Source organism: Theropithecus gelada, chromosome 8 (assembly GCF_003255815.1).
Source record: "Theropithecus gelada isolate Dixy chromosome 8, Tgel_1.0, whole genome shotgun sequence".
Classification (NCBI taxonomy): domain Eukaryota; kingdom Metazoa; phylum Chordata; class Mammalia; order Primates; family Cercopithecidae; genus Theropithecus; species Theropithecus gelada.
This window is the reverse complement of record NC_037676.1, coordinates 90,490,404-90,514,652: the sequence shown is the minus strand read 5'-3', so window position 1 is coordinate 90,514,652 and position 24,249 is coordinate 90,490,404. Positions and strand designations below refer to the sequence as shown.

General features: G+C 35.7%; 1 protein-coding gene across 1 annotated transcript in view; it reads left to right on the top strand.

Annotated features, from left to right (window-relative positions):
- Nucleotides 1–24,249, top strand: part of MMP16 (matrix metallopeptidase 16) — a 287,196-nt gene that overhangs the window by 195,045 nt on the left and 67,902 nt on the right. The window contains exons 5-6 of the mRNA XM_025394261.1: nucleotides 8,030–8,191; nucleotides 10,171–10,382. Of these exons, the coding sequence (XP_025250046.1) occupies nucleotides 8,030–8,191; nucleotides 10,171–10,382 (374 nt within the window). The remainder of the gene's footprint in view (nucleotides 1–8,029; nucleotides 8,192–10,170; nucleotides 10,383–24,249) is intronic.

Below are 24,249 nucleotides of genomic sequence, written 5' to 3'. Positions count from 1 at the left end.
TGTTTAACCTACTAACAACGCTATAATAGGTGATGTCACACCCACTTTACAAATGAAGAAATTGAATTGCAGAGAGGTTAGTAGTTTACTAAATTGTATACAGTCAATAGTTGAGTCAGGATTTTAAATACAGTTTATCTTTTATTTTTGATATATATGTAAGGTATGCAAAGTAATGATTACATATATACACACCCACATAAACACACTGGGAAGTGATTACCACAATCATGTTAGTTAACACATTGTTCACCTCACGTAGTCACCATTTTTCTTTTTTTGGTGACAAGAACACTTAAGATCTACTCTGTTAGAAAATTTCAAGTACAAAATGCAGTATTGTTAGCTATAGCCATCATGTTATACGCTAGACCCCCATAACTTATTCATCTTATAACTAAGAGTTTGTACCCCAGTATGTCTTAAAGGACTTAAGTAGCGCAAAAGTAATTCCATAATAACTTTCAGTACTTTGCTAATGCATTCATGTTTTGGGAAAGAAGTTCTGTAGTTTCTCAGACAATTTTGAGAGGATTATGAGCTCAAAAGAGCTCAGAGTTACTGAACTACTCTCAGTTCCTAAATGAAGAACAAAGGCCTTGGGTGATTTATCTTTAGAGCTCCAGGCACTCATATTTTCTGGCCCAAGTAGAAAAATCAATTATATGCTATGGTAAATTGTTTATCAATAGTTCAGTAATTCTGCATATATTTCGTTGCACATAGTAGATAATTGAAAATTTTTAAAAGAGTAATTCATATAGTTGTTGCTGATCTGGAAATTGTAGCACATATTACCAGGATTGCCATACAAATAATAATTTGTGTTTTTCAAATAGTAATAAAAATAATATGGCAATTCATATCAGTTCCTAAAAACTGGCTTTGCAATTTATTATGTGATTACTTTTATTTTAAAGCAGTCAGTAAAGTTGATCTCTTTTGCACTAGCTGTAGAGAGAGGCAAGTAATCCTCCAGAATCATCCTGACCAGTCAAACTGAGCTACCCATGGAAAAAGTGTTGCACAGATAAATCACAGAAAAATAAATAACATGAAACATAACTGAGAATGTTCTTAGAATCTTAACTGAGCTCAATTGGAAACAAAAAGGGCTTTGTTTTTAGCATGGTGCCATTAACTATATCCAGTCTTGCTTTTCTTCAGCAAGACTTTTATGAATTAGGTAAAGACATGTCTAATTCATTAAATACAGACATCATCTTCAAACTCTAGCCCAAAGGAATAAAAAGTATAGTTTGACCTTGATTATTCAAATATTTTCCTAAGTTTTCTACTTTACCTGACTAACATATACATATAGGTTGTTTTAATTATATTAATTTAATATAAAGTATTTGTTTTATTAAATACTATAAATGTTTGGCACATATATTCCTGAAAATGCTTTTTCTGATTGGAAGACCTGTTAAATGGCAATTTGTTTTCTTCATATTTTAAGTGCACAGTGTTTAACTGTGCCTTATTAGACATACTTCAAACCACATCCAAACAGACAATTCTAACATTCCCGGCAATCCTCTTTATTTGCTGAATACGTATTTTGAAATGTAATTTAAAAAATGAAATTCTGTGTACTATACCTATGTCTTCTAATTGTAGCAATAATGTTTTTTTTTTTAATTTTGTTAAAAAAAAAAAAAAAACTCCAGGACTTTCAGACTTAATTAAAAGTAAGAAGCAATGAAAATGATAAAAAGCTCTTTGAGTGGCCAAATTGGACTGAGGAATTTTTATGGACTGAATTGTGTCCATAAAAATTTTGTAGTTAAAGCCACAAAATTCATAGGTTGAAGCTTTAACCCTCTAATCCGATAGTATTTGGAGATCAGGCCTTTGAGAGATAATTTGGGGTGGATGAGGTCATGAGAATAAGGTCTAGTTAATGAGATTAGTTTACTTATAAGAAGAAACACCAACGAGCTTCCTTTTCCTCTCTGTTTACCTTTTTCTCTCTGAGTACGTACAAAGAAGCTAGGCATTGAAGAAGTCAGGAAGAGAGCCCTCACCAGAACCTGACCATGCTAGTGCCCTGAGCTCAGATTTCTAGCCTCCAGAACTATGAGAAAGTATATTTCTGTTGCTTAAGCCACACGGTATGTGGTATTTTGTTATGGCAGCCAGGACAGACTAAAATGCTTACCAAGTTTTAAAATAGTAAGTTTATTATTAGCTCAGGGGAAAAAAGAAATACTATTATTACAGATACCTACAAAAACCTCCTATGCAGCAGCTGTGTTCTTTGAAGGTAGCTTGACAGGGTGGCCATCATCTCCTGGGATGCTCAGTAGAGCCTTGAAAAGATGTTGAGGGCTAAGGAAAAAGTGGATAAGTGCATTTTCTTAGCACACTAAGTTTTTGGTTGTGGACCTGGACTGTATGGGAGCTTACATAAGTTTCTGCCACTTACTGTGTAACTTTGGTCAAGTCCCATTGCCAATGAAAGTCATAGTTTCTCAGTCTGTAGAATGGTAATAATAATAAAACCTAATTAGTATGGAGGGGAGTACATAAACTAACACATTAAGCACCTAGTACTCTACTGGGCACATATGACTATTAACTGATACTTCATCCTGTCACTTGCATATTATAAAAACTATTTCTTTTAATTCCACAAGCGTTGGGGCATAATAATAGTCCTGTGTACATCAAAAGACTTCAAAGGTCCGAGTGTATATAAAAATAAGTTAGGTTTGCCCTCAAATAAATCTCAATAAAATTTATCTGACACACATGTAAATGCTACTCGAAAGTGCATTGCAAGAAATTTACTCATCTATGTTAAGTAACTAATAAATGATTGCAATAATAAACATTTTTTCACACTCAAACTATGTCTGACTCAATTGGGGGAAAGCATTTAGAGAAAGGACTGAGGGATGGTTCTAGAGTTTTGATGCACTAGGGGAGCAGCCCAGTCTAGGTGGAATGTTGAAGGCAGGGATGGTGGGCAGGGAAAAGGCAAGAGAGAACACTCTGAGAGACTGCAGGCTCCATGGAAGAGTAGTAGTGTCAGAAAGAGATGCGTGAAAATCCACCTAAGATCGGCTTCTCTCAGCTTCTGTATTGCAAAGCTGTGACATAAGTCTTTTTAGGTGACCTGTGCCCCCAGGAAGTAAATACCAACGCTACCTTTTATGGGCTGGCTGACTGAGCAAGTTCCATAGCCTCTGAGAGCTTTACTGGTAAAGCAGAAGTAATAAAGTTTAGGTCATGACATTTCAATAACAAGTTCAGTGACATTTATAGTTCATAGTAGATGCTCAATAAATAGTATTTCTTTTATGTTATTTTTTCAGACCCATGTATCAGAGTTCTCTGGCTCTCTGGCAGGAAACACGTTTTCCTGACCACCAAGAAAGTAGCCCTCTTTTCAGTGAAATGCAAAGAGAGTAATAGCATAGGTACAACAAATAATAAAACCTAATTATCAAGTTTTCCAGACTTGAAAAAACACAGGAGACAAGGAAATAGATGATACTTCTACCTCTGGAAATTTTCAATCACAGACGTTCCTTCAGACCAAGAGTTATGCCAAGCCTTTTGGGTTTTGTAGAGGGGGTTGAAATGGACAATATTTTAATCTCTTGTTTATTTCAGAAGTGCTATACAAACACATGCTTCAAAGCAGCTTCCTTTCTACTGTATTTTTCAGTTTTTTCTTAGAATCACCTCTTAATCCTAACCAAATGGAGAGAAGATAGAGTGCTAAAAAACCCCATAGCATTTATCTATTGCTACACAAAAAATTACCCCAAAACCCAGCAACTTAAAACAACAATTCATTATCTCACATGGTTCTGAAGGTTAGAAATCCAGGAGCAGCTTAGCCAGGTGGTTCTGGCTAGGGTTATTTCATGGATACCCATGTTGGCTGGGGCTGCACTCATATGAAGGGGTTGGAAAATTCACTTCCAAGCTAACTCACATGGTTGTAGAGGAGGCAGAGGTGAGGGGAGGAAGGAAGAGAGAGAGAGAGATAAGATGGAAGTCATGGATGTATTGTATGACCTCACCTTGGAAGTCAAATACCATCACTTCTGCCTTATTTTGCTGTGGCAAACTGATAAAATGCTGATGGACAATGTGAGCGTGAGATCAGGAGGTGAGGATCACTGTTGTCATCTCAGAGGCTGGCTCCCATATATTTCTTTAGCTTCTCAACTAGGGAAACCAACTGTATGCATATTCTGATAGGACTGCAAGTTGAGAAGACCCATTCCATCCTATCCATCCACTAAGCATTGGGGAAATCTCTACTAATCACAGGTTTGATGATGATTTCTGATTTTTATTTCTAGATATGGACTGTAACATTTTAAGTATTTATATATATTTAAAATTAGAAATATGTTCAAATTTATTCCGTCAGTCTTTTAACCCACAGGTGAATATTAAGAGCATCAGAATTTTTCAGGGCAATTATGGTATGTGCTACAATCAAGTTATATATGAAAGACTAGGTATACACAGATGTAGAGGGACTGAATTGACCTGGGAATTTGGAGAAGGCTTCACAGAGGAGATGACTTTGATTTTTGTTTTAAAATATTAACAAGATCTTGCACAATTGACAGAGTCAAGCTAGAAGATATATATTAGGGAAAAAAATGCTGAGTTTCAACAAGTTTTAGAAGACAGCATGCAAAGATAAACTTTGCAAAGCTCCAACACTAGGGGAAACTGTAATTCATTGAAACACATATTTGATAAAAGTGTAAGCAAGGCAAAATACACCAAAATACATTTAACAAAAATGTAAGCAGTGCAATGACAAACTCAGAACTCGGGGTAGTGATACGACCTCTGGAAGGAATGGAGGAGCCAAAGTTTTGGGATCACAAAATCATCAGAGAGAGAGATTAAGTGATGCTGGTGATATCCAAATATTTTAGTAGGATTATAAATGTTCCATAACAATTTGTATGTATAAAATATTACATGATCATTTTTTTAACATTCAGGATATGTCAGCAGGGAAGACAGTATCTGAAAATGCATGGAAGGGTGAAGGACCTTGGAATAATATATAGACATAATTATGACAAAGAAATGACAAATAATTAATTATCCTTCATAATATACAGTTTAGTATTCTAACACTGTATTGGAGTATACAAAGGAAAGGAGATTATAGATACAATTGAAAGCAACAAACTCAAAACTCAAAATCTTGCAAAAGAAGCAAGTACTATTTCTGTATTAAGAACCAAGAGACTGATTTCTCCTTTGTTGCCTGCTTGGTGATAAAATCAAGGCATATTACAATTAAGGATTTCGAATAATGTGAATTAATGATAAGTTACAGCAGCAGTTATTATTTTCATCATTTGGAAAGAGGTCCGGTGCATTTTAATTGTCTGAAGCTCATCATGTGCCAACAACTTTTGTTCCTAGTGGAATTCAAATTACAGGGCAGTACTTTATTGAACAACTTACCCTTTTAAACTATTGTGAAGCTGCAAGCAAGGTTTAATTACATTATTGCCAATCATCTGAAGAATGGTAATTACTTGGAGCCCTTGGCCAATGTTTCTGATTAAAAGTAGTGTAGAGTACTCCACAGGTCATAAGTTCATATCCTGGTTCTATTAATTTTCTTCTAAACCTTACTTTATTCCTGAGACAAGGAATGACTCCACCCTTGGAAATGATGTTAAGGAAAAATATGAATGATCTGAAGAGAACAGATACATGAAACAGAATGACTTTGGCTGTTATGACCTGTTTGCTATTATGTCTGTGTTGTTTTTGTCTTTTTGTATTCCTCTTTCTAGCCAAAAAAGGAAAAAAAAAAAAATCTGAGACCAAGAGACTCTTTTCTTGTGAGAGGTTTGAAGTACCTTTAATAATCAACTGGGTTCCTAGCCAAAATTTTAGTTTTGACTGAAAGCAATATTTATCTTCTTAAGAGTAAGACTGACTTCCTATGTGTTTAGGAACAGAGCAGGGTCTGTTTTTTCTAGTGAAGGGGACCTGATATGCAAGGAGGAGAGGATGGAGGTTGGATTTTTTTTTTTTTTTTCCCTGTGAAGATTAAAACAAGATATAATCCCTATAAGTCCACGTCGGGACTTTCTGACCAAGAAGTTGCATCAGTTTTGCTAAAAGAAGGTCAAGAGTATCTGAAGCTATTTTCTGAGTCAGCACTGTCTTCTGACTGAGTTCAGGTGTGACTAGCTGTTCATGGTGAACCTGAATGCCAGTTCGTGAGTTTTCTGCTGTTCGTTTGACTGCCTGGGCTTCTTTTGTTCCTTTGTCTGCTTGATAGATCTTTGTTTTGCCATTCAGTCTGCTGTTGGTGAAAATATCCTTTCACTTAGCCCATTGATAGCATGCTTCAGCCAAAATTGACCCATGTTTTCTGGGTGTGGCCATGCTCCGAAGCTATCCTTCTTCCACTTAACATGTTATTTAGGGTAGCAATAGGCCATGTGGTTATCAGATTCATATTTTAACTAAGGTGTCTCTGATTCGAAATTACAAAGATGTTCATTGTAGCATTGGGGTTAGATGTTCCATATCTAAAAATGAGTATAACTTCTTTTCTTTCCAATCATCCTCTCACCTGTGAGTGTCCCCAAGACACAATCCTTAGTAGTCTTCTCCCTAAATTACATACTTCCAAACACCGTCATAGTTATGCAACTCTTCATGAATAACTTCCTCCTTCCTTCTGTTTTCCTTTTTTTCTTCCTCCTGTGACTACGATGTTCCCTAGACAACCCCCAATAACCATGCTCTATTAGTATTTTTACTCAGGTAGACCACAGGAAGTACTGTCAATGGCTCATTTTTGGTATGCTAATGTCATATGAAGAGTCAGTCTTATGATCTCTGTGACAGACTACTCCAGAGTGGAAAAAATGTTGGTTATTCGCCTGGCTTTTGGGTTCAAAAAATAGTCTTCTGAAGGCAATTATCATAGTACATTATAAAAATGGTTGGAAAGAAGTTTTCATGGAAATAATGCTGGTTGAAATTATTAAATATTTGCATTCATGGCAAGTATTCATGTGAAATATTAGCCTTCATGTTCAATCACATTAAACTTTTCACTTAGAAGCATAACCCTTAGAAATGTAAAAGCCCCAACTATTTGATACATCATGTTGCCCCCTAAATGTTTAGCATTAAATATATAGATGTAGGACCACCTTTTTCTCCCGTAATGCGTATGGTTATGATGATCCAGAGTGAGCAAAATGTAGAAGTCATCAACAGGGGGTTGAATGCGTAAAATCACACCAAATATCTCTGCAGAGTTTTTACTCCATAGACTTTACTGTACAAGTTTACCACAGGTGGAAATTTTCAGTGATGAACAGCAGCTCTTAAGATAAATGTATTTGGTTCAGATTACGTATGAAAAGATTGGAATTGGTATTTATAGAGCTAGGACTAGCATTCTAGTTAGTATGACTAATAGCCTATAGATTTTATTTTACATTATTATGTTTCTATATTCTATGCTAGCAAAAAATTAAAGCTTTAGTCTAGGAGTCAGAATATCTTAAGTCCCAATCTTAGCTCTTTGCTGTTCCTGACAAGACTTGTCACCTTCATGCCTTAATTTACTCATTGGTGTAAAAGTAAGGAAGGTATCTGCCCTATATTTTTTACTAAGTTGTTAGAATTATATTATATGTGAGGCATATTAAAGTAAGATGTTTCGCATTATGTGTTTCATAATTAGAAGAGTATTTTGACAGCAGTAGTATCAGTTTCCAATGCTGCTGTTCTTCAACTTTTATTCTTTTTTCTTCCCTTTTGGATTCTAAATATCTGTGACTTTATCATGACCACCTCCTCCCTTGACCCTTTTTTGAACGAAGGATATTGGATTTTTGCCAGTAGGAAAACCAATGATGAAACCATACTAATAGTTGAAGGAAAGAGTTCCTCCTATTTTTCTTGGGTAAAATGTTGATAATACCAAATTGTCCTTTTCAATTCTATATTTGGATATTAGTTACAATAACTTATTTTCTTCTTGTTCACACAGGAAATGACTTATTTCTTGTGGCAGTTCATGAACTGGGACATGCTCTGGGATTGGAGCATTCCAATGACCCCACTGCCATCATGGCTCCATTTTACCAGTACATGGAAACAGACAACTTCAAACTACCTAATGATGATTTGCAGGGCATCCAGAAGATATATGGTAGGTTACTACTTTTTCCATTTGCTTAATCCTGTAGTGAAGTCCAGAAATTCTACTGTGTTTTCTTCTTTGAGATAGATGCTCTAAGAATAAACAGATAACTACAGAAAAAGTATGTAGCTGGCCTACTGGCAAAACTATTCTATCAATTGAATTCTGTTGGCAAAGGTCCCAGATATCTTAATGTATAGATTATGGGAACATGTTAAGCACTGATGAAATTTTCTTACTGAGTTTGGTTGGAAAACCTGCAGTTACAGCAAAGTTCTAATAAACTTTAATTTTTAAAATTCAGGAAAAAATATGTAATAAGTGAATGTAACAAAAAAAACGGAAAAATATAAGACTTTCGTATATAAAATGCTGAGACTTTTCTACAAACTGATAGATTGACTCACAGTTTGTGAGAGTTGATGTTAGGTATTTCCTAGACAAAACACTTTTGAAGGTCCACAAAATACCCTTATATGATAGATACAAGAAATTGACCCCAAAGTCACGTAATGATTTATTGACCTAGAGTAAGAGTTAACAAAGGAGTGAAATTAACAAGTGGTGAAGTTTATCAATACAGAATATAAAACAAATTTTTAGTATAGTAGTGTCATTTTTATTCACTCAATGAATGCAAATTAAGAGAAAAGAGAAAAGACTATTATGCATATTTACTATAATCCTAACTTCCTCATACAACCATTGACCTTTATAAAGACATTTATTTCACACATAGTAGCAAAGAACTTGACATTTATAATTAACATATAGCAAATATGCTTTACTAAATTAATGAAGTGAAGCTTTTATTTTTACAATACAAAGACAAACGTGTGCTATCTGTATGTTAATATCCAGTATCCAGAAGATGTCTTTTGCATTTTTAAGCAGCATAGTTTAAGTTCACTAATTCGTTTTGCATTCATTTATTTTCTTTTAATTTTAATAACTCAGTGGTAAGTATTCTCTCAGGGTTAAAATAGATTTGTAAAAAAAAAAAGGTCAATTTTTGTGCTGCTCTTTAGTTTGCTGGGATACCAAGAAGAGAGAAATGTCTGACTCAGTGCTAAATATCTCTTTTGTTGAATTGAGCTATACTATGTCTAAGTGTGTGTCATCAGAAATTCTTCTTAAGTGGTTCACTGAAAGAAGTCTCTTTCTCATGACCTCATGAATTAGTAGTCTAGACTGAAGGTCTGCAAAAGAATATTCTTCCCATACCTAAATATTAAGTGCAAACAGCTTTACATCTTTTTTAAAAAACATGAATCTCTTGAGAATGATGCTTAACATCTGTACCAAATTACATGTGTAAACTTTGTCTTGATTTAGAAGCCCTTTTGAGAAATACTTCTTCACATTAATATTTTACTGGTGGTGTTTTAATCAATAGATATTTTAGATTCACTACTTAAAGGAAACACTCTTCCAGCAATTTGTCAAAATATTTCATTAGAAGAAAACAGTGAAAATCAATAAAAGAGTATAAAATAGTTTTGACACATTGGATAGAATAAACTTTGCTTAGTTAATGTTTATCTTTTGGAAATATTTTCATAGAATCATTATCTATTGAAATCTAGGATTAACTTTGTTGGAGCTTACCTACATGGCTCCAGTATTCCTTTTCATTTATTTATTATTTATATACCACCTGCTTCCAAAAAAGTTCTGAAGGCAGCTTTCCCAAAAATAACTGTGGTGAAGCTATGAAAAATATTATTAAAAATTAACAAAGGAAATCTAGCTACCTGGATCCAGAATCTAGCATGATAAGGACAGTTTCAGAAAGACTTGGCAATGCTTTTTGGGGGTAAGATATTTTGTCTTTTGTTTTTTTTTTTTTCAGAAAATATACGATCTTAAAGACCTCTTAGTTCACTTAGTCTGTGCCCTCTGCTGATAAGTGATTGTTCTCTGTAGCATATTTTCCAGCTCTATTCCAGTTTTAAGTGAGCCAAGCACTGTCCTCATATTTTCAAAAGGTCCACCTGACAAGATTCCTCCACCTACAAGACCTCTACCGACAGTGCCCCCTCACCGCTCTATTCCTCCGGCTGACCCAAGGAAGAATGACAGGCCAAAACCTCCTAGGCCTCCCACCGGCAGACCCTCCTATCCTGGAGCCAAACCCAACATCTGTGATGGGAACTTTAACACTCTAGCTATTCTTCGCCGTGAGATGTTTGTTTTCAAGGTAGGAGACTGTGATTTTTTTTTTTTTTTTTTTAACAGTAGATCAAGTGTCTAGTGTTGCTTTAGAAAACAAGTTCTCATTCATTCTAACACTACCTTCCCAGCCCTCTCACAGTTAGAAAGTTCAAAAAAAACATTTTAAAAAATAAATGCACAAATGGGCTTAAATGTCTAGCAGAAGATTGCTGTAACTTTCTATTTTGGGAATGCATTTATGTCAGCAGAAGCTAAAATGCCTAAAATGTGAGGGTAAAAAAAATGCTGCATGTTATGAAGAGATAAAATAGCATAATTTGAATCATGAATAGGAACTAATAGGGATGATTTGCTTGGGAGCTTAGCCACTTCCAGGCATACTGCAGCTATTGTATCTTTGGTTTACATATCTTTATGAGATCCCTGTAATTTCATTTGACCATTACAGCATTGTTTTTCAGGAAGAGCATTGATCATTTTGTTTGGGGTCCACGGGTAGCCATTTGAGTTAAATCTCCTCTATGAGGCTATCATTTTGACTTTACATATATATGTTATTGTTTTGATAGTTAGGCAATTGTATCTAACGAATTTATATAATTTTTTTAAAGGCTACAAGCTGAAACTAATTTTACATTTGCAAAAATATTTTTAATGTTGGGGTCTCAGAAAACAACACTAATAAACAGTATATCAAAAGTAAATTATATAATATTGGAAGGTGAATATAATACTGGAAAATACTTCCTCCCCCCCCCCCCCCCCCCGGTATTTGTAAGCTACTCTTAAAGACTAAGAAAGTAAGTTTGGATGTTGGTAGTAGAGTATTAAAAGAATCACGTTTTGCCAATATTATTTATTTTAAAATAAAACAATGTGCTCTCAGTTTTGGTGGACATAAATCAATAAATAATCAAATGCTCTTCTACTTATATACTGCCTATGTAATTTTCTGTCTACCAGAAGCTATCATTTAAAAATACAGATTTCATATAATTTTAACTTGATAAAATGCTCTATTTTCTTTGTTGAAAAATAATATCTGGATTTGATATAATATGCATAAAAGCATCATGCTTTCCAGGAAAAAAATCAATGTGTTTCTTCAAGCACATGAATAGATTTTTGAACTCTATAAATGCCCTGTAATACTTTATTTGATATCGCCATTCTATTTCAAGTAGTTTAATAAATTTAGATTCAAAGAGTAAAGAAAATCTTACTTTTGTTGCTCATTGTGTTACTCTGTGTTACTCATATTGTTAGTCATTGTGGCTAAGCCCACAGCAACTAGTTGAAATGAACACAAAGTGCAATCTTGTTAATTCCACAAGACACCTGATGAAAACTGAAGAGTTGGCAGAATTTCAACATTGCAGGCTTTATACCTTGATATCATAATAATAACACTAATGCATCAACCTTATCTGAGAATATGATGTGAAATTGACTCTGGGTACATTATTTTTTCATTATTCCTGTCTATCTTAAGTAGGTTGCTGATGTCAGAGGAGACTGGTGTCTTCATATCTAGTGATCGCTTTCAACAGCCTCTTTGCTCTGCACATTGTAAAAGTTTAGTAAGTGCTGTTGACTAACAAAACAAAGTCCTGTGATCACTGGTTCCTGAAATCAGGAACTGATAAAAAATGCATGGATCAGACTCTCAAGTAGAAATGCAATAGCTGCTACTTTCAATATCAAAACAGGTATATAAAAAATGTAAGTAAGGCATGCTTCCCTAAACTCTGAGGTTATATTGGATTCCTTTATCAAAATCCCTGACAGGACAGAGTTTCTAAAATCTTCCCTATTTTCATTTTCTCAGTAATTCCAAGAATTATTGCTTTCTTTCTAAGAATAATTTCTCTGGAAGATAACATCTTCTAATAGGCATTTTTTTTCTTTGTAATATCCATTTGCTTAGTGAACGTTTTGTCACATAATTTCATACTTTTTGTTTTTATCTCATCTTTGATAGAATGTGTCTGTGTGCCCAGTATACTTTCCTAGGCATCAAGAATGTGTGAATAGAAACTAGCATCCCTGTCTTTGCAGAGCTCATATTTCAGGAATGAAGACAAACTTGAACATTAATACTTTTAATACATAAGAGTAAAAGTAATGACACTGAAACAAAGAGAAAGTACTGAAGTCTAATCAAACAAGGAATTTTACTGAGATTGGAGTTTTAATGAATTTTGAGACAAATTTTCTAGGCACCTTAAAGAAGTAGGTGGTGCAGCAATAGGTTTGTGTATGGAGGGAGAAAAAAACAGACATGTTACTATCTAGTATAAAGTGATAATCTTTTAATTCAGACATATGCAACATTGGATAGATGTAAAGAAAGCATGATTGCATGATATCTGACTCTTAGTTAATAGTTGTCATAGATTCGGTAACCATTATGTGTCTCTGACCTCATAAAAACACTGCAAGATAGATAACATTCTGTTTTACAAATTTAAAAAACTGAAAATCAGAAAAGTGTTGTTGAAACACTTCTAAGAGGTAGTCAATAGCTGAACACAGGTCTACGTGATTCCAAAATCTATGTTTTCCCCACTAAACTTTTTGCTTTGTTACCTGAAATAATTGAGAAAAGTTTCAAAAGAAAAGTAGACTTTCAACTATATTTTGAAATGGTAAGTATTCAAGAAATATTTATTGCCTTCATACTGTACGGTAGATGTTATTTTAGGCACTGGCTATGTAGCAGTGAACAAAATAGGCTACACTTGGGTTTCTTGCAAATTGCGTTCTAGTCTTCAAGGTGGACACGTGGGTGAGAGGCTTCACACAGATGTTCCACTTGTGAATGTCACAGAAGGATGTGAGAATGCTTACATATGACAGAGCCTGGAATTCTGTTTTTCAGTGCCAATGACAGCTGATTGGTCTCCTAATTTCTCCTCTATACTTACTTAGTCTAGACTGCCTTTACTTCTAAATTAATGTCATTACCCCATATCTGATCTTTCTCCCATTTCAACATTTCTTCAATGTATACATCATTATTTTTCATATTTTGCTTCTTATTGACTGTCTCTTCAAATATTTTTAGTATTGCTCATTGTTTGATCTCACTCTTATTAATATGTTGATTTTCTACTTTTGTTTATTACAGACTCTACACAATTTAGAAGTATGTTCATCTCCTCAACCCGTACCCATCAACACTTATTTTCTCCTAAATTGTAATATCTGGGGATAGCTTCTTGAGTCTCTGCCTATCCAAATGTTCCATCCTCAGCATCTTTTGATGTCCCATCTTCTCTGATTGATTCTCTCTAGTGATTTTTATATTCTCTATATTCATTCAATTAGCATGTTATTTATTTCTGTCTTCTCTAATTATTTCTTACGGAAATGTGTTCCTCAACAAGATTTTTACTTCTCCAGAGCGGAGATTGGTTCACGTGACCTACATAGTGCTCAGTGCTAATGAATAGGGATGTCATTGTAAGAATTGCATAATCAAACTGTGGCAAATATTATTTTTATACTATGATGATAGTCAGGCTAAATGAAATCCTTGAAGCATTTTATTTTGGTAAGTTGTTATTCCTTGCCCAAAGATTTCAATGAGTATTATTTATATAAATTCTATATGTGTGATTTTTAAGCCAAAAATAAGAAAATCTAGATATAAGCAAAAGGTAATATCATCAGATAATTTTGTTTTCTTGTAAGAAAGAAGCCTTTCTTTATGGTAGAACTTTCAGCATAATGCTTTTTGGTTGTGAGCTTCTTCTCAGAGAATCTGATTGACATTGCACTTTCCAGGCATCCATTTATTTAAAGTGAGTTCACCTAGACATGTGTTTCTGTAGGAGGTGGGATATGTATATACATACATACACAGAGACACACAGAAACACACACACATACACACACACATACCCTTCTGTCCTTATGCATGAAAAATTTAAGCCATGCAGCTTTATAATCTTTAGAGAATGTAAACCGCCTAATCCAAGGAAATGAGAATCAAAACAAAATGCCAAAGGAGAGAGAAACAAAATAACAATAACAAAGAAGCTTTGTACTTACCCTAGAAAAGGCGATTTTAATACTACTCCTTGAAGAGTGTAAGCTGTTATAAGTAACCTGACAACAGCAAGATCTGATTGTTCAAATGAATACTCTCAAAGCACCTTTGGACTACAAGATAAGAACACTGAATATTTTAGTTTTTAGTTGTGTAAAAAAAAGCAGAAGGCAAGAATTAGCCAAAGTTGTACAGAACATATTTCAGTACACAATATTTCACTATGTATGCATGAATGCATATAGTGGTAACTATATTCTTTTGAAGCTGGAAATAGAAAGAATTGTATACAGCACTAGGAACTCCTTTAGTGTCCAAAAAGAAAGGATAGTTGCCTTTGATTACTGACCAGTTCTTTTTTTTTTTTTTTTTTTTTATTATTATACTTTAAGTTCTAGGGTACATGTGCATAACGTGCAGGTTTGTTACATATGTATACTTGTGCCATGTTGGTGTGCTGCACCCATCAACTCGTCAGCACCCATCAACTCATCATTTACATCAGGTATAACTCCCAATGCAATCCCTCCCTCCTCCCCCCTCCCCATGATAGGCCCCGGTGTGTGATGTTCCCCTTCCCGAGTCCAAGTGATCTCATTGTTCAGTTCCCACCTATGAGTGAGAACATGCGGTGTTTGGTTTTCTGTTCTTGTGATAGTTTGCTAAGAATGATGGTTTCCAGCTGCATCCATGTCCCTACAAAGGACGCAAACTCATACTTTTTTATGGCTACATAGTATTCCATGGTGTATATGTGCCACATTTTCTTAATCCAATCTGTCACTGATGGACATTTGGGTTGATTCCAAGTCTTTGCTATTGTGAATAGTGCCGCAATAAACGTACATGTACATGTGTCTTTATAGCAGCATGATTTATAATCCTTTGGGTATATACTCAGTAATGGGATGGCTGGGTCATATGGTACATCTAGTTCTAGATCTTTGAGGAATCGCCATACTATTTTCCATAATGGTTGAACTAGTTTACAATCCCACCAACAGTGTAAAAGTGTTCCTATTTCTCCACATCCTCTCCAGCACCTGTTGTTTCCTGACTTTTTAATGATCGCCATTCTAACTGGTGTGAGATGGTATCTCATTGTGGTTTTGATTTACATTTCTCTGATGGCCAGTGATGATGAGCATTTTTTCATGTGTCTGTTGGCTGTATGAATGTCTTCTTTTGAGAAATGTCTGTCCATATCCTTTGCCCACTTTTTGATGGGGTTGTTTGTTTTTTTCTTGTAAATTTGTTTGAGTCCTTTGTAGGTTCTGGATATTAGCCCTTTGTCAGATGAGTAGATTGCAAAAATTTTCTCCCATTCTGTAGGTTGCCTGTTCACTCTGATGGTAGTTTCTTTTGCTGTGCAGAAGCTCTTTAGTTTAATGAGATACCATTTGTCAATTTTGGCTTTTGCTGCCATTGCTTTTGGTGTTTTAGACATGAAGTCTTTGCCCATGCCTATGTCCTGAATAGTACTACCTAGGTTTTCTTCTAGGATTTTTATGGTATTAGGTCTAACATTTAAGTCTGTAATCCATCTTGAATTAATTTTCGTATAAGGAGTAAGGAAAGGATCCAGTTTCAGCTTTCTACTTATGGCTAGCCAATTTTCCCAGCACCATTTATTAAAGGGAATCCTTTCCTCATTTCTTGTTTTTGTCAGGTTTGTCAAAGATCAGATGGCTGTAGATGTGTGGTATTATTTCTGAGGACTCTGTTCTGTTCCATTGGTCTATATCTCTGTTTTGGTACCAGTACCATGCTGTTTTGGTTACTGTAGCCTTGTAGTATAGTTTGAAGTCAGGTAGTGTGATGCCTCCAGCTTTGTTCTTTTGACTTAGGATTGTCTTGGAGATGCAGGCTCTTTTTTGCTTCCATATGAACTTTAAAGCAGTTTTTTCCAATTCTGTGAAGAAACTCATTGGTAGCTTGATGGGGATGGCATTGAATCTATAAATAACCTTGGGCAGCATGGCCATTTTCACGATAGTGATTCTTCCTATCCATGAGCATGGTATGTTCTTCCATTTGTTTGTGTCCTCTTTCATTTCACTGAGCAGTGGTTTGTAGTTCTCCTTGAAGAGGTCCTTTACATCCCTTGTAAGTTGGATTCCTAGGTATGTTATTCTCTTTGAAGCGATTGTGAATGGAAGTTCATTCATGATTTGGCTCTCTGTTTGTCTGTTACTGGAGTATAAGAATGCTTGTGATTTTTGCACATTAATTTTGTATCCTGAGACTTTGCTGAAGTTGCTTATCAGCTTAAGGAGATTTTGGGCTGAGACAATGGGGTTTTCTAAATATACAATCATGTCATCTGCAAACAGGGACAATTTAACTTCTTCTTTTCCTAACTGAATACCCTTGATTTCTTTCTCTTGCCTGATTGCCCTAGCCAGAACTTCCAACACTATGTTGAATAGGAGTGGTGAGAGAGGGCATCCCTGTCTTGTGCCAGTTTTCAAAGGGAATTTTTCCAGTTTTTGCCCATTCAGTATGATATTGGCTGTGGGTTTGTCATAAATAGCTCTTATTATTTTGAGGTACGTTCCATCAATACCGAATTTATTGAGCGTTTTTAGCATGAAGGGCTGTTGAATTTTGTCAAAAGCCTTTTCTGCATCTATTGAGATAATCATGTGGTTCTTGTCTTTGGTTCTGTTTATATGCTGGATTATGTTTATTGATTTGTGAATGTTGAACCAGCCTTGCATCCCAGGGATGAAGCCCACTTGATCGTGGTGGATAAGCTTTTTGATGTGCTGCTGAATCCGGTTTGCCAGTGTTTTATTGAGGATTTTTGCAACGATGTTCATCACGGATATTGGTCCAAAATTCTCTTTTTTTGTTGTGTCTCTGCCAGGCTTTGGTATCAGGATGATGTTGGCCTCATAAAATGAGTTAGGGAGGATTCCCTCTTTTTCTATTGATTGGAATAGTTTCAGAAAGAATGGTACCAGCTCCTCCTTGTACCTCTGGTAGAATTCAACTGTGAATCCATCTGGTCCTGGACTTTTTTTGGTTGGTAGGCTATTAATTATTGCCTCAATTTCAGAGCCTGCTATTGGTCTATTCAGGGATTCAACTTCTTCCTGGTTTAGTCTTGGAAGAGTGTAAGTGTCCAGGAAATTATCCATTTCTTCTAGATTTTCTAGTTTATTTGCATAGAGGTGTTTATAGTATTCTCTGATGGTAGTTTGTATTTCTGTGGGGTCGGTGGTGATATCCCCTTTATCATTTTTTATTGCATCTATTTGATTCTTCTGTCTTTTCTTCTTTAGTAGTCTTGCTAGCGGTCTGTCAATTTTGTTGATCTTTTCAAAAAACCAACTCCTGGATTCACTGATTTTTTGGAGGGTTTTTTGTGTCTCTATCTCCTTCAGTTCTGCTCTGATCTTAGTTATTTCTAGCCTTCTGCTAGCTTTCGAATGTGTTTGCTCTTGCTTCTAAAGTTCTTTTAATTGTGATGTTAGAGTGTCAATTTTAGATCTTTCCTGCTTTCTCCTGTGGGCATTTAGTGCTATAAATTTCCCTCTACACACTGCTTTAAATGTGTCCCAGAGATTCTGGTATGTTATATCTTTGTTCTCATTGGTTTCAAAGAACATCTTTATTTCTGCCTTCATTTCGTTATGTACCCAGTGGTCATTCAGGAGCAGGTTGTTCAGTTTCCATGTAGTTGAGCGGTTTTGATTGAGTTTCTTAGTCCTGAGTTCTAGTTTGATTGCACTGTGGTCTGAGAGACCGTTTGTTATAATTTCTGTTCTTGTACATTTGCTGAGGAGTGCTTTACTTCCAATTATGTGGTCAATTTTGGAATAAGTGTGATGTGGTGCTGAGAAGAATGTATATTCTGTTGATTTGGGGTGGAGAGTTCTATAGATGTCTATTAGGTCTGCTTGCTGCAGAGATGAGTTCAATTCCTGGATATCCTTGTTAACTTTCTGTCTCGTTGATCTGTCTAATGTTGACAGTGGAGTGTTGAAGTCTCCCATTATTATTGTATGGGAGTCTAAGTCTCTTTGTAAGTCTCTAAGGACTTGCTTTATGAATATGGGTGCTCCTGTATTGGGTGTATATATATTTAGGATAGTTAGCTCTCCCTGTTGAATTGATCCCTTTACCATTATGTAATGGCCTTCTTTGTCTCTTTTGATCTTTGATGGTTTAAAGTCTGTTTTATCAGAGACTAGTATTGCAACCCCTGCTATTTTTTGTTCCCCATTTGCTTGGTAAATCTTCCTCCATCCCTTTATTTTGAGCCTGTGTATGTTTCTGCGTGTGAGATGGGTCTCCTGAATACAGCAGACTGATGGGTCTTGACTCTTTATCCAGTTTGCCAGTCTATGTCTTTTAATTGGAGCATTTAGTCCATTTACATTTAAGGTTAATATTGTTATGTGTGAACTTGATCCTGCCATTATGATATTAACCGGTTATTTTGCTCATTAGTTGATGCAGTTTCTTCCTAGCCTCGATGGTCTTTACATTTTGGCATGTTTTTGCAATGGCTGGTACCAGTTGTTCCTTTCCATGTTGAGTGCTTCCTTCAGGGTCTCTTGTAAGGCAGGCCTAGTGGTGACAAAATCTCTAAGCATTTGCTTATCTGTAAAGGATTTTATTTCTCCTTCACTTATGAAACTTAGTTTGGCTGGATATGAAATTCTGGGTTTAAAATTCTTTGCTTTAAGAATGTTGAATATTGGCCCCCACTCTCTTCTGGCTTGTAGAGTTTCTGCCGAGAGATCTGCTATTAGTCTGATGGGCTTCCCTTTGTGGGTAACCCGACCTTTCTCTCTGGCTGCCCTTAAGATTTTTTCCTTCATTTCAACTTTGGTGAATCTGGCAATTATGTGTCTTGGAGTTGCTCTTCTCGAGGAGTATCTTTGTGGCGTTCTCTGTATTTCCTGGATTTGAATGTTGGCCTGCACTACTAGGTTGGGGAAGTTTTCCTGGATGATATCCTGAAGAGTGTTTTCCAACTTGGTTCCATTTTCCCCCTCACTTTCAGGCACCCCAATCAGACGTAGATTTGGTCTTTTTACATAATCCCATACTTCTTGCAGGCTTTATTCATTTCTTTTTCTTCTTTTTTCTTTTGGTTTCTCTTCTCGCTTCATTTCATTCATTTGATCCTCAATTGCTGATACTCTTTCTTCCAGTTGATCGAGTCGGTTACTGAAGCTTGTGCATTTGTCACGTATTTTTCATGTCATGGTTTTCATCTCTTTCATTTCGTTTATGACCTTCTCTGCATTAATTACTCTAGCTATCCATCTTCCACTTTTTTTTCAAGATTTTTAGTTTCTTTGCGCTGGGTACGTAATTCCTCCTTTAGCTCTGAGAAGTTCGATGGACTGAAGCCTATTTCTCTCATCTCGTCAAAGTCATTCTCCGTCCAGCTTTGATCCATTGCTGGCGATGAGCTGCGCTCCTTTGCCGGGGGAGACGCGCTCTTATTTTTTGAATTTCCAGCTTTTCTGCCCTGCTTTTTCCCCATCTTTGTGGTTTTACCTGCCTCTGGTCTTTGATGATGGTGACGTACTGATGGGGTTTTGGTGCAGGTGTCCTTCCTGTTTGATAGTTTTCCTTCTAACAGTCAGGACCCTCAGCTGTAGGTCTGTTGGAGATTGCTTGAGGTCCACTCCAGACCCTGTTTGCCTGGGTATCAGCAGCAGAGGCTGCAGAAGATAGAATATTTCTGAACAACGAGTGTACCTGTCTGATTCTTGCTTTGGAAGTGCTCAGGGGTGTACTCCACCCTGTGAGGTGTGGGGTGTTAGACTGCGCCTAGTGGGGGATGTCTCCCAGTTAGGCTACTCAGGGGTCAGGGACCCGCTTGAGCAGGCAGTCTGTCCCTTCTCAGATCTCAACCTCCGTGTTGGGAGATCCACTGCTCTCTTCAAAGCTGTCAGACAGGGTTGTTTGCGTCTGCACAGGTTTCTGCTGCTTTTGTTGTTGTTTAGCTGTGCCCTGTCCCCAGAGGTGGAGTCTACAGAGACAGGCAGGTTTCCTTGAGCTGCTGTGAGCTCCACCCAGTTCGAGCTTCCCAGCGCCTTTGTTTACCTACTTAAGCCTCAGCAATGGTGGGCGCCCCTCCCCCAGCCTGGCTGCTGCCTTGGGGTTAGATCACAGACTGCTGTGCTAGCAATGAGGGAGGCTCCGTGGACGTGGGACCCTCCCGGGCAGGTGTGGGATACAATCTCCTGGTGTGCCCGTTTGCTTAAAGCGCAGTATTGGGGTGGGAGTTACCCGATTTTCCAGGTGTTGTGTGTCTCAGTTCCCCTGGCTAGGAAAAGGGATTCCCTTCCCCCTTGCGCTTCCCAGGTAAGGCAATGCCTCCCCCTGCTTCAGCTCTCGCTGGTCAGGCTGCAGCAGCTGACCAGCACCGATTGTCCGGCACTCCCTAGTGAGATGAACCCAGTACCTCAGTTGAAAATGCAGAAATCACTGGTCTTCTGTGTCGCTCGCGCTGGGAGTTGAAGACTGGAGCTGTTCCTATTTGGCCATCTTGCTCCGCCCTCTATATTGACATTTTTGCATAGAAAGTACTTATATTCACAATTCATGTTTCAAAATGCTTTTACATTAATTCAAGATAAATAAGCAAAGTTTTGTTTCAAGATTTATAGTGCACATGAAAAGCATTTTATTTTAGGAACTTTGAAAAAATAACACTTTTCTGATTTTTTCTTTCAAATTTGGCATTTGTAAATGTGCCACTGTCCTCTTATATTTCTTTAAAGCAAAAATTAGACTTTATTCTTTGTATTCCCTTTTTAAAATTTTAGTTAACTATGTTGTAATTATCATTGTGCTTTGTGGATTATGTGAAGTTATTTAAACATTCACCCAGGTCTTCACTATCTCTTAAAAGCATTTATTTATTTTATCTTTCAAAAGACGGTCTTACAAGTATAAATCTTTAAAATGAAATAGGTGTGAAAGCTGTAATTATTTGCAAATTAGGTGATAGTCTACCTGAAAAAGTCCATGAAAATCAACAGAAAAAAATTAAAACTATTAACACTGTTAAGAAAGACTCCCTAAGCCATAGAAAAAAATAAAATATAACTTATCTGATAACTATATAGACTATATAAATGGAAAATATTTTTTGACACAAATGAATAACTCATTGGATTACATTGAACTAGAAGAGCCTGGCACATTCATAACATTCAATAAATATGTATTTAATAAACAGTCTTTTTACTTCTAACTCTGTCTTCTCTGCATTTAACCTTCATGAGAGAAGTTCATGATTGTCTTGTTTGTCTGTTCCCAGTGCTTAGAAGACTACGTACAATTATCACTTCATAATTATTTCTCAATTAAGTGGATCTGATATACAGTATGTATAAACAAAAGCAACAACAGACTTTACAACACACAACTTTACTTTATAATACACAACTGTAATGATGGAAATCTAAAAGAATTGAATAAATGGAGAGATTTACCAAGTGCTTGGATGGGAAAAACTTAATATTGGAAAAGCATTACTCTCCCACATTATTCTACAAAGTAAAAATTATTCCAATCATAACTTCAGTGGAATTAGGGATGGGAGACCTTACACTTTAAGATTCTAACTTACATGTAGAAGGACAGTAATTGCCAGTTTCATGGACAGTGTTGTGGACAGGATAGTAATTGTAAGTCTTATGCCAAACTTGTAATCCCAGCTCTATCAATCACCACTCCCTGCATACCACAACTGATTTTTCAGTACTCAGTTTTTCAGGATAGATGTTGCCCTTCCAGATATTCCATATTATATAAAGAAGAAAAAGGGGCAAAATTGAAACATACAGTAACCATGTCAGGGAAAATAGACAAATGCTTAGTGTCCTTACTATGGCTGGGCTTTGTTGCCCTCCTTGATTAAAAAGATGCCTGGGTGAGCAGGAATGTTAAATTGTGCAAATTACTCTCTCAGAAAACATCAAGAATTTATTAACAGGAGAAAGAGAGGGAGTGGATGTTGGTTAGATAGCTAGCCATTTTTCCAACACTTTCTAAAGCTTATTTCTTTATGAAGAGAGTTGCTGATTTTTATGTGTTAATTGTGTGACCAGTGAACTTACAGAATTCTTCATTATTTTTAATGTTTTTTTCATCTGGCATTCAGGAATATTTTTCAGTTTAAATCTTTATACTTCATCTAGAATTTACTTTGGCATAAGGTATAAATAGGGATTTTAATTTTTGTCCAAGTTATTAACCTAGCTTTATCCTATTTTTTATTATTGATAAAAGTTTCATATTCCACATATATTGGGATAATAATATAGATAACACCTATTAATCACCTACGATGCTTTTTTCATATGTTTTACATGGATTATCATATTTATATCTGACATCATATGAGAAAGAGAGACCTAAAAGTTAATTCATTCCCATATATCAAGCTATGGACAGCTTACCTCTGAATTTCTTTTTTTATTCCTAATAGTTTTTCATTGTACTCAACAAGTGTATTTATATTTTTTGTTAAATGCAGATGAATTTCTCCTAATTAACACCAAAATATGGAAAAAGAAACAATCTCAACACAATAGCAATATAAAATAAAACATCTAGGGCTACACTTATAAAAAAATGTGCAGAACTTCCATGAATAAAAATTAGAACTTTATTGTAGAACAAAAATACAATTTTGATAAATAGAAAGATGTATCCTATTCTTGATTAAAAGATTCACTCTACTAAAAATTTTGATTCTTTGTATCCATCTTTAAATCAGTCTGATTCCAATACTCAGGAGAAAATATAACATGAAATATTCAAAATCTTAAAGAATAACAACATATATAATTTTAAAGATAAAAATAGAGAAGCAATGAAAAGAATTTCCATGTATTGGAATGAAATAATCAGTATTGTAAAAAAAATTACTTTCCCTGATTATTCTAAAAGTTAAAAGTAATTCCACTGAAAGTCCCCAGACTTGAGTAAATGAAAATTATGATATTCATTTATAAGAAGACTTGATAAAATTAAAATGGCTAATAAAAATAGTACCTTAGTTTTTAACCAGGTAACATAAAAGATTATATAGGAAAGTATAAATGTATAAAAATACAAAAGACTGTACTACTGGATTTTAAAACTTACTGTTACGCAAATTTTTTAAAAATTGGATGACATTTAGAGATTACTAGATAGGACAAATGAACAGAATAGAGTCAGGGGAAAAAATCTAAATAAATTCCAAGGTGGACCAACTATTTAAAATGGAAACATTAAGCCATAAAAGTACTAGAAGAAAACTTGCAAAATCTTTTCTATTTTGATTATATGTATATATACTTTGAAATTGAGTTGTTTCTAAATAAGCTACAGAATTAAAAAGCTATTCATAATACCTTGATAGATTTAATAACATTTAATATAGACATTTCTACATGGCTGAAAATATTTATGAATCCACTTGAAAAGCAATACACATTTAAGAATTGTTACTTTTAAAAATTATAATAGGCTTAGAAATGAAGGCCGGGCGCGGTGGCTCAAGCCTGTAATCCCAGCACTCTGGGAGGCCGAGACGGGCGGATCACGAGGTCAGGAGATCAAGACCATCCTGGCTAGTACGGTGAAACCCCGTCTCTACTAAAAAAATACAAAAAACTAGCCGGGCGAGGTGGCGGGCGCCTGTAGTCCCAGCTACTCGGGAGGCTGAGGCAGGAGAATGGCGTAAACCCGGGAGGCGGAGCTTGCAGTGAGCTGAGATCCGGCCACTGCACTCCAACCCGGGCGACAGAGCCAGACTCCATCTCAAAAAAAAAAAAAAAAAAAAAAAAAAAAAAAAAAAAAAAAAAAAAAC